Genomic DNA, 16,677 nt, shown 5'->3' on the forward strand with positions numbered 1-16,677 from the left:
GGGATAGAAGCTGTTCAAGAGCCAATTGGTGTTAAACTTGATGCACCGGAACCGCTCGCCGTGCGGAAACAGAGAAAATAGTCTATGCCTTGGGCGGTTGGAGTCTTTAACAATTTTCCGGGCCTTCCTTCCTCACCGCCTGATATAGATGTCCTGGATGGCAGAGGGCTCGGCCTCTGTGATGTACCGGGCTGTCTGCATCACCCTCTGTAGTGCCATGCGTTCGAGGGTGGTGCTATTGCCATACCAGGTAGTGATGCAGCCAGTCAAGATGCTCACATTGGTACAGCTGTAGAACTTTTGAGGATTTAAGGGCCCATGCCAAACTTTTTCAACCTCATGAGGGGGAAGAGGTGCTGTGTCGCGCCTTCTTCACGTGTTTGGACCATTTGAAGTCTTTAGTGATTTGGACACCGAGGAACTTGAAGCCCTTGATCTGCTCCACTGCAGCCCCGTCAATGTGGATGGGGGCGTGTTCACCTCCCTGTTTCCTGTAGTCCAAAATCAGGTCCTTGGTCTTAATGACGTTGTGAGAGAGGTTGTTGCTCTGGCACAACACTGCCAGGTCACCGACCTCCTCCCAGTAAGTAGGCTGACCCATAATCACCTGTGATCAGGCCTACCACCGTAGTGTCATCAGCAAACTTGATGATGGTGTTGAAGTCGAGCGCAGCCATGCAGTCGTGGGTGAACAGGGAGTACAGGAGGGGGCGAAGCACACTCCCCTGTGGGGCTCCTGTGTTGAGGGTCAGCGTGGCGGAGGTGATGTTGCCTACCCTCCCCACCTGGGGTCGGCCCGTCAGGAAGCCCAGGATCAAGTTGTAGAGGGACGTGTTCAGACCCAGAGTCCTAAGCTTAGTGTTGAGCTTGGAGGGAACAATGGTGTTGAACGCTGAGCAGTAGTCAATAAACAGCACTCTCACATAGGTGTGCCTCTTATCTAGGTGGGTGAGGGCAGTGTGGAGAGCAATTGAGATTGCATCATCTATGGACCTGTTGGGGTGGTATGCAAATTGGAGTGTGTCTAGGGTGTCTGGGATGATGGAGTTGATGTGTGGCATAACCAGCCTTTCAAAGCACTTCATAATTACAGAAGTGAGTGCTACAGCGCGGGTGTTGACCTGATTAAAGACCGTTCTGACGTCGGCCTTGGAGAGCGAGATCACCCACCCTCTGGGTTGGTGACGTCCCTCACCCCCAGCGAGATGTTGTTGTTGTCAAAGCGTTCATAAAATGCATTGAGTTGGTCTGGTAGAGAGGCATCGTTGGGCAGATCACGGTTGGGTCTTCCTTTGTAATCCGTAATGGATTGTAGACCTTTCCACATGCAGAGGGTGTGGTAGCCTGTGTAATATGATTCCACCTTATTCCTAGATTGTCCTTGGCTGGTTTGATGACTCTGTGTAGGACATAGCGGGCCTTCTTACACTTATTCCTGTTCTCGACCGTAGCCCCAATTTTGTCTACGATAGCTCTGTGTGTGGTAGTCCTGTCCTTGAGTTTAGCGCCAACCTTGGTGTTAATCCAGGGCTTTTGATTGGGGAATAGCAAACCTTTTGCCGGTGACAGAGGTGGTTAGCTCGTCAATGTTATTGGTGGAGTCAAGAAACATATTCCAATCAGTTTTAGCAAAGGAGACATGTAGCATAATCTCTGATTCTGGTGACCCTTTCTCAATGGAGCGAGTCACGTGTACTTCCTGTTTGAGTTTCTGCTTGCAAACAGGAAGCAGGAGTACGGAATCAAATCAAATCTAAATCAAATCATGATCTGATTTGCAGAATGACGAACGAGTGAGGGCCTTGAACGCTTGCTTGTGGGTAGAATAACAGTGGTCTAGGACTTTATTACTCCTAGTGGCATTGGAGACGGAAATTGGGCATCACGTGTCTCAGTGACACAGAATTAAAGTCTCGCCAGCCACCCGAAAATAAGCCTCTGGGTATAGGTTTTCTTGCTTGTTTATAGACTTATACAGTTATTTAAGTGCCAGTGTGTTACTTTTCTTGTCCTGAGGTGGAATGTATACAACAGTCACGATAACAGCTGAAAACTCCCTCGGAAGGTAGATAGGTCGGGTATTCCAAGACGGGTGAACAGTGGGTCGACACTTCCACCATGCTGGTGGCACACCAGTTGGTGTTGATGTAGAGGCAAACTCCTCCCCCCTCGATTTCCCCGACTCCACTGTCCTGTCCGCCCGGTGAATGGAGAATCCATCGAGTTGGATAGCCATGGGGGGTATTTTGTCCGAGAGCCATGTTTCAGAAAAGCAAAGAATATCGTAGTTTCAAGAGTCAGGTTGGTAGCAAATCCGCAATCGGCGGTCATCCATCTTATTATCAAGATTGGCCTGTAGAATGGACGGAAGAGGTGGCCAGTTTTTCCTTCGCCCTAATCTCACCAGGATCTCCCTGCTTGCCTCTGCAATGCCGGTGTTTCCTCTTGGGTAGCCCGAAAATTGGGTTACAGAGAGAATTACAGAGAGAGCCCAGAGCAGATGAGCAGATGAGTCGAAGTTGATGCAGGAATTAGGGTAAGTAACTGATGATTATGGTAAGTAACTGATGAGTAGGGTAAGTAACTGATGAGTAGGGTAAGTAACTGATGAGTAGGGTAAGTAACTGATGATTAGGGTAAGTAACTGATGAGTAGGGTAAGTAACTGATGATTAGGGTAAGTAACTGATGATTAGGGTAAGTAACTGATGAGTAGGGTAAGTAACTGATGATTAGGGTAAGTAACTGATGATTAGGGTAAGTAACTGATGATTAGGGTAAGTAACTGCCAATCTGATGTTCACAAGTTCTTGTCGGTTGTAAGAAATAATAGCGGAAACATTTTGTGAAAATAAATCAAAAATAAACAACAAAATAATTACAAAATAGCAAAGTTGGGTCGGAGCTTGCAAAACGATGGCCATCCAGTACGTCGCCAACTTCATAGAAGAGGACAAAAACTAAATGTCAAAGTTTGGGTGTCTGAGGGATCAAGTGTCCCATTGGTGTGTGTTCCTCCACTCATAAATACACCCATAGACACACAGACACACACACACACACACACACACAAACAGACAAGCAAGCATGCACGCATACTCACACTCTCTCACACACAACACAAACACGCACACATTCAAACACTCCACCCACATGATACACGCTATCTCTCGACACACTGACACACGCCATGTTTTTGGAGGTAGGGAAGTGTTTGGGGGAGCACATACTCAGCACTGGACCACCCCTGACCTACTTCTGAGCACCAATGGTGGGGAAAGGGGGAAGCGAGGCGGAAGATAGGAGGAGAGAAGGTGGTGGAGGGAGAAGAGAGGCATTCCCTGGAACACTTTCCTACTGCCAATCTACTCCTCTAAACAACATCATCTCACTAAACCATCTACATACCACCTCATCTCTCTTAAACCATCTACATACCACCTCATCTCTCTAAACCATCTACATACCACCTCATGTCTCTAAACCATCTACATACCACCTCATCTCTCTAAACCATCTACATACCACCTCATCTCCCTAAACCATCTACATACCACCTCATCTCTCTAAACCATCTACATACCACCTCATCTCTCTAAACCATCTACATACCACCTCATCTCCCAAAACCATCTACATACCACCTCATCTCTCTAAACCATCTACATACCACCTCATCTCTCTAAACCATCTACATACCACCTCATCTCTCTAAACCATCTTACATACCACCTCATGTCTCTAAACCATCTACATACCCACTCATCTCCCAAAACCATCTACATACCACCTCATCTCTCTAAACCATACATACCCACTCATCTCCCAAAACCATCTACATACCACCTCATCTCTCTAAATCATCTACATACCACTTCATCTCTCTAAACCATCTACATACCATCTCATCTCTCTAAATCATCTACATACCACCTCATCTCTCTAAACCATCTACATATCCCTAAACCTCATCTCCCCAAAACCAAAACCATCTACAAACCATCTACATCTCATCTCTCTAAACCATCTACATACCCATGTCTCTAAACCATCTACATACCCCTCAAAACCATCATACCACTTCATCTCCCAGAACCATCTACATCTCATCTCTCTAAACCATCTACATACCACCTCATCTCTCTAAACCATCTACATACCACCTCATCTCTCTAAACCATCTACATACCACCTCATGTCTCTAAACCATCTCATACCACCTCATCTCCCAAAACCATCTACATACCACCTCATCTCACTAAACCATCTCATCATCTCTAAACCATCTACATACCACCTCATCTCTCTAAACCATCTACATACTCACCTAAACCATCTACATACCACCTCATCTCTCTAAACCATCTACATACCACCTCATCTCTCAGAACCATCTACATACCACCTCATCTCCCAAAAACCATCTACATACCACCTCATCTCTCATCAAATACTTATGTCATGCAATAAAATGCAAATGAATTACTTAAAAATCATACAATGTGATTTTTTGGATTTTTGTTTTAGATTCCGTCTCTCACAGTCGAAGTGTACCTATCATAAAAATTACAGACCTCTACATGCTTTGTAAGTTGGAAAACCTGCTAAATCGGCAGTGTATCAAATACTTGTTCTCCCCACTGTACATACCACCTCATCTCATCATACCAAAATCATCTACATACCACCTCATCTCCCAAAAACATCCATAATGTATGTCACTACCTGTGACAGAGCCATTGCCACTGGGTGATAATCCTACATGTGGTAAAGATGTTGTAACTACAGTCGGAAGTTTACATACCCCTTAGCCAAATACATTTAAACTCAGTTTTTCACAATTCCTGACATTTAATCCAAGTAAAAATGCCCTGTCTTAGGTCAGTTAGGATGACCACTTTATTTTAAGAATGTGAAATGTCAGAATAATAGTAGAAAGATTTATTTCAACTTTTAATTTCATCAAATTCCCAGTGGGTCAGAAGTTTACATACACTCAATTAGTATTTGGCTTTTTCAGTTCTGCCCACACATTTTCTCTAGGATTGAGGTCAGGGCTTTGTGATGGCCACTCCAATACCTTGACTATGTTGTCTTTTAGCCATTTTGCCACAACTTTGGAAGTATGCTTGGGGTCATTGTCCATTTGGAAGACCCATTTGAGAACAAACTGATGTCTTGAGATGTTGCTTCAATATTTCCACATCATTTTCCTACCTCAAGATGCCATCTATTTTGTGAAGTGCACCAGTCCCTCCTGCAGCAAAGCACCCCCACAACATGATGCTGCCACCCCCGTGCTTCACGGTTGGGATGGTGTTCTTCGGCTTGCAAGCCTCCCCCTTTTTGCTCCAAACATAACGATAGTCATTATGGCCAAACAGTTGTATTTTTGTTTCATCAGACCAGAGGGCATTTCTCCCAAAAAACTCTTTGTCCCCATGTGCAGTTGCAAACCATAGTCTGACTTTTTTATGGCGGTTTTGGAGCAGTGGCTTCTTCCTTGCTGAGCGGCCTTTCAGGTTATGTCGATATAGGACTCGCTTTACTGTGGATATAGATACTTTTGTACCTGTTTCCTCCAGCATCTTCACAAGGACCTTTGCTGTTGTTCTGGGATTGATTTGCACTTTTCGCACAAAAGTACGTTCATCTCTAAGAGACAGAACGCGTCTCCTTCCTGAGCAGTATGACGGCTGCATGATCCAATGGTGTTTATACTTGCGTACTATTGTTTGTACAGATGAACGTGGTACCTTCAGGCATTTGGAAATTGCTACCAAGGATGAACCAGACCTGTGGAGGTCTACAATTATTTTTCTGAGGTCTTGGCTGATTTCTTTTGATTTTCCCATGATGTCAAGCAAAGACGCACTGAGTTTGAAGGTAGGCCTTGAAATACATCCACAGGTACACCTCCAATTGACTCAAATTATGTCATTTAGCCTATCAGAAGCTTCTAAAGCCATGACATCATTTTCTGGAATTTCCCAAGCTGTTTAAAGGCACAGTAAATTTAGTGTATGTTAACTTCTGACCCACTGGAATTGTGATACAGTGAATTATAAGTGAAATAATCTGTCTGTAAACAATTGTTGGAAAAATGACTTGTGTCACGCACAAAGTAGATGTCCTAACCGACTTGCCAAAACTATAGTTTGTTAACAAGACATTTGTGGAGTGGTTGAAAAATTAGTTTTAATGATTCCAACCTAAGTGTATGTAAACTTCCGACTTCAACTGTATGTAATAACAGACCATGAGGCACTACTCTGTCAGATGGAATCTCTGGGATACAGGTAAACCTGGATTATATGACAAATGAGGTAAGCCAAACCCCACATCACAAGACAGGCTTAAAGACAACAGCAAACTTCAAAAGCTGTCTGGATCCCGACCATGATGGCCCTGAGATAGAAGGCCCTAGGCCAGGTGATATAGTCTGCCACAAAACATGCAGTCAATGAGCCTTTAGTCACTAAAGGGCTGTATAACTGTCAGTCTGAAGGTCTGAATGACACATTCAAGCCATTGATGAACTTCACTTCAGTCTGAAAATGAATAAGTGTTTATTCAAGTCATAGCTACTTCAGTGAGAAGTTGATCTCTTCCTGATCTAATCAAGTTTAGAGTGCTCTCCAGTTCGTTAGCTGGGCATTAAACCAATCAGACGTTGAAATTAGATGGGAAACATTTTAGATGGGGAAACCATGAAACTCATTACCTTCATCATCACTGCATAAGAAAGGCATTTCACTGTACTTGTGCTCGTGACATTAAAACTTGAAACTAAAGCTGGCTCCTGTATCCAATTCTCCAACACATTTGGGTGAAAATGTATGTTTGAAAGTGTGACATTTACTATGGATTTGCTGTTCAGCAGTGAAGGGAAATATTTCCATCTTCTTTGATATAGCTGTTGACCTATCAAATACAACAGAATAAAGATAAACTAAAAACTGATCTTTGACCTTCTACCCATAGAAAGGTCAATATATTTTAATGGTGCCTCAAAAACAGCAGGTGGCCAAATGTGCCAAGCCATTAGCAGAAGTCATTCCAAAGTTATATTATTCACACATAGCCAACAAGAGTATTAACACAGCAGCAATACATCCATAACTCATCTCATCTTACAGTAGAAAAAACATCCCTCATGCCTATCAGCAGCTCCCAGCAGCAGATCGTTGGACACACACAGTGCCCGGCCTGGCTTCTAGAACACCAGCCATAGTAAAACACAAATTGTTATGCCTTATTAAATGAAAGTGTGTGTGTGTGCGTTTGTGCATCTGTGTGTGACTGTACAATGGTTTCAAGGATCTCAAGTCAAAACCAGCCAGGCGCCCACTTGAACATTTGCGGTGCTCTTGTTATTTTCTTTTCATACAGTGCAAATAGAGACACATGCCTTCCCACTGCTAAGTCTGGAGCGCTGCACTGTCCACCACAGCAGAATCAGCGTCATATTGACCTTGTTGTTGTCAACATGATCCGTTGTAACATAGATGTGGCAATTATGCACCCTACATACTAACATGGGACCAGCACATTGCTCAATTAATTAGCTCTGTATGAGCAGCTAGGTCAAGCACATTGTAATCAACAACATGGCATTATCATGTGACAATGTGACACAAATAGACAAAAGGTGGCCAAAATCTTTTTTATGTTTTTCATCATTTTGTCTTGGGTATCTTAGAATATTTTTCAAAAAGTGTGGGAAACTGTCTAGATGTATAAACCTGAAGACCAAGACAAGACAAACAGCTGTCAATCAACTTGAGGGGGTGCAATAATATTATGCATTACATAATTTAACAACATTTTGAAGCCTGTATTATGATTGCATGTTTGTTATTATCATGATTACAAATGTTTACTAAATATCTATTTTATGATTATTGTTATCATTCTACATCACAGGCAGGAAATCCATGCTGCAATATTGAAAGGCTCTCAGGGACTGTTGATGTCGTGAGACCAGGTATTGAGCAGTAAATCGTGACCACCGCAGACAATTTTCGGGGGTGTTGCTACCAGCCACAGACAGACAGGCTCACTGCTGCGGGCACAGGCAAATTGCATTACTCAGCGAAACTGCCGCGCATCCCACCAGCGATCGTTTATGATAAAAAATATATATATATGCGACATTGATGCCCAAGATTTACACTTTGTTAATATATCAAAACAAACTCGTTGGAACTGCCCGGGAGGGTATGCGCCCGGTGTTCTCTGTGGCAAGCTTGCGGGTAATGACATTGTCAGCTGTAAAGTGGCCTGTACTAGGGTATGTATACTTTTACCTTGGCGTCGACAACGCTATCCCCCTCCGAAATCGCGTTCACCTCCGCGCTTAGCTCCTCGGCTGACGCGTCCTCTTGGCTCTTTTCGTCACGTTGCGCTGAGGTCTGTGCTCCCATGGCGAAAACCGCACTTCTTTCTCCTCTTTGGTTGATTTGGCTCGTGCTCGCCCCGAAACCACCGCAAACGCTACAAAACTTCAAAAGGTAGTAAGCGACACCAAGTATGTATCCACGAGCCAAAAATGCGTCCTAGGACCGCTCCGGGGTAGTCGAGCTATTAAGTGATGAAACAAGAGTGTCAGCGAACTGTTTTAGGGCCCCCTCCTCCCCTCGCTATCACATGGACCAGGCCAGTGCGCCACGGCACGCCTTGCAGCATCAGATGGGATTGGGAACGAGACAGAAACCTGACGAGAGAGGGGAGAGCAGTCGCATTATGCAGCATAGCCCATACACCGACATCATCCTCCAAAATTAAATTAGTCCAACTTTGAAATGAATAAATAAACATAACATAGGCTAGGTCAGAGGAGTTATTCAATAATGTTAGACGTCAACGTGTAGGTCTACACAGGGATAAATACATCTTAGTATGGAACACTGTCTGATGCTGACAGACGTCAGGGAAATGGAGGACCAGAGTCCAGGCTGTGAGAAGTTTCTCTCTTGCTCTCTCACAACATATCTGTATGTGGAAATATATAATTAACAGGCTTAATTTGGCACAGTCACAACACACACAGTTACACACAGTTACTGTTAATAAACATAAACTCTTTCTCTCTCACACACACACACTTATTTTTTTGTGTCATATTTTTTCCCCAAAAAATATCTTGTTTTTTCCCCCACACTCCATATTCAAACGTATACATACAAACAACAATTTACAGACACAACACAAACAATAACTACATCTAATCTGCCCAGACAGCTATGCTCACACCCCCATCCCTAGTGCCTGCATTGTTTGACACTTGACCTTAAATTGCATCAATTTGATTTTCTTGGCAGCCCATGCTATTTCAAAATATTGTAAAAATAAATAATTTGATATTTCCACTGTGTTAATGATGGTGAATTGATTGATTTCTAAGTTTTTAGTATACCTTTTTTTCAAGATGAGTGATAAGAGAATTGTCCAGTCCATTGGGTATGTAACTACATCCCCATATGCCATGTCTTGAAATATGCAGACAGACTGATTAAAAGTACTTTTACATTGTAATACTTCTGACAGCCAACATTCTAGCTATGCCCACAACTTCCGGACTTTATAGCATTCCCAGAAAGCATGGATCATTAGTCATTACTACTGTCTTATACACAGTGTAAGGGGATAAAGAATATGTACATAAGGATATATGAATGAGTGATGGTACAGAGCAGCATAGGCAAGATACAGTAGATGGTATCGAGTACAGTATATACATATGAGATGAGTATGTAAACAAAGTGGCATAGTTAAAGTGGCTAGTGATACATGTATTACATAAGGATGCAGTCGATGATATAGAGTACAGTATATACGTATGCATATGAGATGACTAATGTAGGGTAAGTAACATTATATAAGGTAGCATTGTTTAAAGTGGCTAGTGATATATTTACATAATTTCCCATCAATTCCCATTATTAAAGTGGCTGGAGTTGAGTCAGTGTCAGTGTCAGTGTGTTGGCAGCAGCCACTCAATGTTAGTGGTGGCTGTTTAACAGTCTGATGGCCTTGAGATAGAAGCTGTTTTTCAGTCTCTCGGTCCCAGCTTTGATGCACCTGTACTGACCTCGCCTTCTGGATGATAGCGGGGTGAACAGGCAGTGGCTCGGGTGGTTGATGTCCTTGATGATCTTTATGGCCTTCCTGTAACATCGGGTGGTGTAGGTGTCCTGGAGGGCAGGTAGTTTGCCCCCGGTGATGCGTTGTGCAGACCTCACTACCCTCTGGAGAGCCTTACGGTTGTGGGCGGAATTTGACAAGCATCAAATTTCTTCAGCCTCCTGAGGTTGAAGAGGCGCTGCTGCGCCTTCTTCACGATGCTGTCTGTGTGAGTGGACCAATTCAGTTTGTCTGTGATGTGTATGCCGAGGAACTTAAAACTTGCTACCCTCTCCACTACTGTTCCATCGATGTGGATAGGGGGTGTTCCCTCTGCTGTTTCCTGAAGTCCACAATCATCTCCTTAGTTTTGTTGACGTTGAGTGTGAGGTTATTTTCCTGACACCACACTCCGAGGGCCCTCACCTCCTCCCTGTAGGCCGTCTCGTCGTTGTTGGTAATCAAGCCTACCACTGTTGTGTCGTCCACAAACTTGATGATTGAGTTGGAGGCGTGCGTGGCCACGCAGTCGTGGGTGAACAGGGAGTACAGGAGAGGGCTCAGAACGCACCCTTGTGGGGCCCCAGTGTTGAGGATCAGCGGGGTGGAGATGTTGTTGCCTACCCTCACCATCTGGGGGCGGCCCGTCAGGAAGTCCAGTACCCAGTTGCACAGGGCGGGGTCGAGACCCAGGGTCTCAAGCTTGATGACGAGCTTGGAGGGTACTATGGTGTTGAATGCCGAGCTGTAGTCGATGAACAGCATTCTCACATAGGTATTCCTCTTGTCCAGATGGGTTAGGGCAGTGTGCAGTGTGGTTGAGATTGCATCGTCTGTGGACCTATTCGGGCGGTAAGCAAATTGGAGTGGGTCTAGGGTGTCAGGTAGGGTGGAGGTGATATGGTCCTTGACTAGTCTCTCAAAGCACTTCATGATGACGGAAGTGAGTGCTACGGGGCGGTAGTCGTTTTGCTCAGTTACCTTAGCTTTCTTGGGAACAGGAACAATGGTGGCCCTCTTGAAGCATGTGGGAACAGCAGACTGGTATAGGGATTGATTGAATATGTCCGTAAACACACCGGCCAGCTGGTCTGCGCATGCTCTGAGGGCGCGGCTGGGGATGCCGTCTGGGCCTGCAGCCTTGCGAGGGTTAACACATTTAAATGTCTTATTCACCTCGGCTGCAGTGAAGGAGAGTCCGCATGTTTTCGTTGCAGGCCGTGTCAGTGGCACTGTATTGTCCTCAAAGCGGGCAAAAAGTTATTTAGTCTGCCTGGGAGCAAGACATCCTGGTCCGTGACTGGGCTGGATTTCTTCTTGTAGTCTGTGATTGACTGTAGACCCTGCCACATGCCTCTTGTGTCTGAGCCGTTGAATTGAGATTCTACTTTGTCTCTGTACTGACGCTTAGCTTGTTTGATAGCCTTGCGGAGGGAATAGCTGCACTGTTTGTATTCGGTCATGTTACCAGTCACCTTGCCCTGATTAAAAGCAGTGGTTCGCGCTTTCAGTTTCACACGAATGCTGCCATCAATCCACGGTTTCTGGTTAGGGAATGTTTTAATCGTTGCTATGGGAACGACATCTTCAACGCACGTTCTAATGAACTCGCACACCGAATCAGCGTATTCGTCAATATTGTTATCTGACGCAATACGAAACATATCCCAGCCCACGTGATGGAAGCAGTCTTGGAGTGTGGAGTCAGCTTGGTCGGACCAGCGTTGGACAGACCTCAGCGTGGGAGCCTCTTGTTTTAGTTTCTCTCTGTAGGCAGGGATCAACAAAATGGAGTCGTGGTCAGCTTTTCCGAAAGGAGGGCGGGGCAGGGCCTTATATGCGTCGCGGAAGTTAGAGTAACAATGATCCAAGGTTTTTCCACCCCTGGTTGCACAATCGATATGCTGATAAAATTTAGGGAGTCTTGTTTTCAGATTAGCCTTGTTAAAATCCCCAGCTACAATGAATGCAGCCTCCAGATAAATGGATTCCAGTTTGTAAAGAGTCAAATAAAGTTTGTTCAGAGCCATCGATGTGTCTGCTTGGGGGGGATATATACGGCTGTGATTATAATCGAAGAGAATTCTCTTGGTAGATAATGCGGTCTACATTTGATTGTGAGGAATTCTAAATCAGGTGAACAGAAGGATTTGAGTTCCTGTATGTTTCTTTCATCACACCATGTCTCGTTAGCCATAAGGCATACACCCCCGCCCCTCTTCTTACCAGAAAGATGTTTGTTTCTGTCGGTGCGATGCGTGGAGAAACCCGCTGGCTGCACCGCCTCGGATAGCGTCTCTCCAGTGAGCCATGATTCCGTGAAGCAAAGAACGTTACAGTCTCTGATGTCCCTCTGGAATGCTACCCTTGCTCGGATTTCATCAACCTTGTTGTCAAGAGACTGGACATTGGCGAGAAGAATGCTAGGGAGTGGTGCACGATGTGCCCGTCTCCGGAGTCTGACCAGAAGACCGCCTCGTTTCCCTCTTTTTCGGAGTCGTTTTTTGGGTCGCCGCATAGGATCCATTCCGTTGTCCCGGTTGAAAGGCAGAACAGAGGATCGCGTTGCGAAAAACATATTCTTGGTCGTACTGATGGTGAGTTGACGCTGATCTTATATTCAGTAGTTCTTCTCGACTGTATGTAATGAAACCTAAGATGACCTGGGGTACTAATGTAAGAAATAACACGTAAAAAAACAAAACACTGCATAGTTTCCTAGGAACGCGAAGCGAGGCGGCCATCTCTGTCGGCGCCGGAAGTTACTGGTCCCAGTAGTTGATATTTTTTTCTAAGTGACCAAAACATTTCTGCAGCATTGAAGGTCCCCGAGAACACAGTGGCCTCCATAATTCCTAAATGGAAGAAGTTTGGAACCACCAAGACTCTTCCTAGAGCAGGCCGCCCGGCCAAACTGAGCAATCGGAGGAGAAGGGCCTTTGTCAGAGAGGTGACCAAGAACCCGATGGTCACTCAGACAGAGCTCTAGAGTTCCTCTGCGGAGATGGGAGAACCTTCCAGAAGGACAACCATCTCTGCAGCACTCCACCAATCAGGCCTTTATGGTAGAGTGGTCAGACCGAAGCCACTCCTCAGTAAAAGGCATATGACAGCCCACTTGGAGTTTGCCAAAAGGCACCTAAAGACTCTCAGACCATGAGAAACAACATTTTCTGGTCTGATGAAACCAAGATTGAACTCTTCTTACTGAATGCCAAGCGTCACGTCAGAAAAAAACCTGCCACCATCCCTTCGGTGAAGCATGGTGGTGGCAGCATCATGCTGTGGGGATGTTTTTCAGCGGCAGGGACTGGGAGATTAGTCAGAATCAAGGCAAAGATGAGGGAGCAAAGTACAGAAAGATCCTTGATGAAAGTCCTGAGTGCTCTGGAGCAGGTTCAGACTGGGGTGAAGATTCACCTTCTAACAGGACAACGACCCTAAGCATACAGCCAAGACAATGCAGGAGATGTTCTTGAGTGGCCCAGCCAGAGCCCGGACTTGAACCCGATCTAACATCTCTGAAGAAACCTGAAAATAGCTGTGCAGCAATGCTCCCGATCCAACCTGACAGAGCTTGAGAGGATCTACAGAGAAGAATGGGAGACACTCCCCAAATACAGGTGTGCCAAGCTTGTAGCGTCATACCCAAGAAGACTCAAGGCTGTAATCGCTGCCAAAGGTGCTTCAACAAAGTACTGAGTAAAGGGTCTGAATACTTATGTAAATTGTATAATTCTTATAATTCTTTCTTTTCATTTTTGGCTTCAGACCAATGCCTACTTCTCACTTAAAACTGAGTTTTTTGTTTTTTATCATGTATGAGATGAAATATTATGCTCTGTACAGTTTTCATGACCTACTGTAACCCCTTAAAGTCTCGCTCACCTGTCTTCCAGCCTCTGTCTCTCTGTCACATGCCTCTTTCTCACCCTATGCCTTTCTCTCCCTTTCTCACCTGTCTCTCTCTCTCCCCCTCTTCCTTTTTCTCTTTCTCCTCTGTCTATCTCTCTTCCCGTCTCTCTCCATCTCTCCGCTCCCGCTTTCTCTGTCTACCTGCCTCTCCTCAGCCTCTTTTAGTCTGCCTCTCCTAGCCTCTCTCTTCCCTGTCGGTCTTCCTTAAACTCTTTGTCTGCCTCTCCTCTGCCTCAGCCTCTCTTCCCTGCCTCTCTCTACTGTGCCTCTCTTCCCTGCCTTTCTCCCTCTCTTCTAGCTCACGAGGTCACCTACCAGCTGCTTTGCTTTGCAAATTTGCATGTGGCAGCCTCCCCTGAGAATGCAAACACAAAAACAAAACCCAAGCCTTGTACAGTACAGTTGGTTCAGGTCAGTGAGGACAGTTGTGCTGAAATGTACTGGGTGTTTGATAAACAGGAACTCCTCCGTGGAAGGAGTAGTAGCAGTTGCATTACACCAGGCTGTGATGTACTGGATGTGGAGTTCCAGAGCAGACTGTCTGCTGGACCTGGAGGTACTGTGTGTCGAAGGCATCCTGGTGATAAGGGGTATAGGAACTGAGCTGGCTAGAGGATGATGTAGTGGAGGCAGCCAAGATAATGTGAAAAAAATGAAGCTACATATGTAGAAACGCATTTAAGAGCATGCATACACACTTAGTCATGTACAACAAATAATACATATTGCTGTACTTTTCCTACTTTGAAAAACGTCCCTGATCTTAGTAAGTTTTAATCATTTTGTTTTTGGATGTGAGCTTTACTATACAGCAAAACAGTGAGATCTGGTACCATCTGTTTTAATACTCCCAAGACTGTAGTCAGACTTATTCTATTCTGCCAGTTGGGCCTTGGTAAAAGCATGGGGTCGGTCTATTAGACACACGGAGCACAGTCAGAGAAGAAAACAAACTCCAACAATCAAACAGGCATGAACTCATAGTTGAAAACCAAAATTCCCCACTCACCCACCTCCTCTTATTAGTTTAGTTGTCCTTTCATCTAACTCAACTTGTACTGTAGTTGTGGAACAATCTGAAAAACTCTTAAATTGGATGTTTTGGTGCCTAGGACAATTCAGACTTCTGACTGAGGACCTTATTGATGATGAATGTGTTTGTTATTTATGAACTTGCTCAGTTTCTGCTTGCATTTCGTGTTTTATGTGTATAGTTTTGTTATTTTCTGTAATTCAAGGCTCTTCAGTAAAAGAGACCTTGGTCTCAGAATGACTCTCACATAATCCCAAATACATGTATCATCATCATCCTCAGTCATACAGTGAGCTCCAAAAGTATTGGGACAGTGGCACATTTTTGTTATTGTTTTGGCTCTGTACTCCAGCACTTTGGATTTGAAATGATACAATGACTATGAGGTTAAAGTGCAGACTGTCAGCTTTAATTTGAGGGTATTTTCATCCATATCGGATGGACCGTATAGAAAGTACAGCCCTTTTTGTTCATAGTCCCCCCCTTTTAGGAGACCAAAAGTAAGTGTATGAAAGTGACAAAAAGTATTTGGTCCCATATTCATAGCAAGCAATGACAACATCAAGTTTGTGACTACAAATTTGTTGGATCCATTTGCTTTTTGTTTTGGTTGTGTTTCAGATTATTTTGTGCCCAATTGAAATGAAATGTATATAATGTATGGTGTCATTTTGGAGTCAATTTTATTGTAAATAATAATATAATAGGTTTCTGAACACTTCTACATTAACGTGGATGCTACCATGATTACAGATAATCATGAATGAATCGTGAATAATGATGAGTGAGAAAGTTAAAAATATCATAATCCCCCCAAAATGCTTACCTCTCACCATTACAATAACAGGGGAGGTTAGTCTTTTTTGGGGGGGGGTATGATATTTGCGCGATATGGATGAAAACACCCTCAAATTAAAGCTGTCACTCTGCACTTTAACCTCATAGTCCTTGTATAATTTCAAATCCAAGGTGCTGTAGTAAAACAACTAACAACAACAAATGTGTCACTGTCCCAATACTATTGGAGCTCACTCTCTGTATTTCAGCTCTTCCATCTCCCCTGCTGCACACTCTTTCAGAGGGGTTGGGTTAAAAGCCGAGATCAAATTTCAGTTGGAACTTGTAATTGACCAATAAAGTAATCTTAATGATCTTCTCTTAGGGGTTTTGAGAAATGGCTGTGTTCTGTGGTAACGCTGTGAAGCAGTAAAACACCGGGCCTGCGTTTCTCTCGATGAACAGCCGTGTGTGTGTGTTAGCTAACCGCTAACAGCCACGGATAGACAGTCTACAGGTTCTCCTGACGTTATCCCAGCCCATGCAAGATATCATTATGTTATTACAGGGGGAACAGAGGAGACGGAAAGACAGATGGACTGAGAGTGAGATATATTGAAACTGATAGTACTCTGAGCATTACATTTCTGAATGATAGTTTATTTTACATCTTTAACTGTGTATTTTCTTCTTTGGGAAGAGAATAAGGGAATCGTTGAGGAAGGGAGGCTAGACAGAGGGAAATATGAGAGATACATAGAGGAAAGTACAGCCGTGGGTCTTTATGCTTAAAGTCTATCAGAAAAGGAGTTATGATCTAGGATCTGT

At 44.3% G+C, this 16,677-nt stretch overlaps 1 protein-coding gene across 1 annotated transcript in view; it reads right to left on the reverse strand.

Moving 5' to 3' along the window:
• Positions 1–8,635, reverse strand: part of akap12b (A kinase (PRKA) anchor protein 12b) — a 57,454-nt gene extending 48,819 nt beyond the window's left edge. Inside the window, exon 1 of the mRNA XM_042300849.1 lies at positions 8,309–8,635. Coding sequence (XP_042156783.1) covers positions 8,309–8,425 — 117 coding nt within the window. The 5' untranslated portion in view covers positions 8,426–8,635. The remainder of the gene's footprint in view (positions 1–8,308) is intronic.
• Between the last annotated feature and the right edge of the window lie 8,042 nt (positions 8,636–16,677).

Source organism: Oncorhynchus tshawytscha, linkage group LG18, assembly GCF_018296145.1.
Source record: "Oncorhynchus tshawytscha isolate Ot180627B linkage group LG18, Otsh_v2.0, whole genome shotgun sequence".
Classification (NCBI taxonomy): domain Eukaryota; kingdom Metazoa; phylum Chordata; class Actinopteri; order Salmoniformes; family Salmonidae; genus Oncorhynchus; species Oncorhynchus tshawytscha.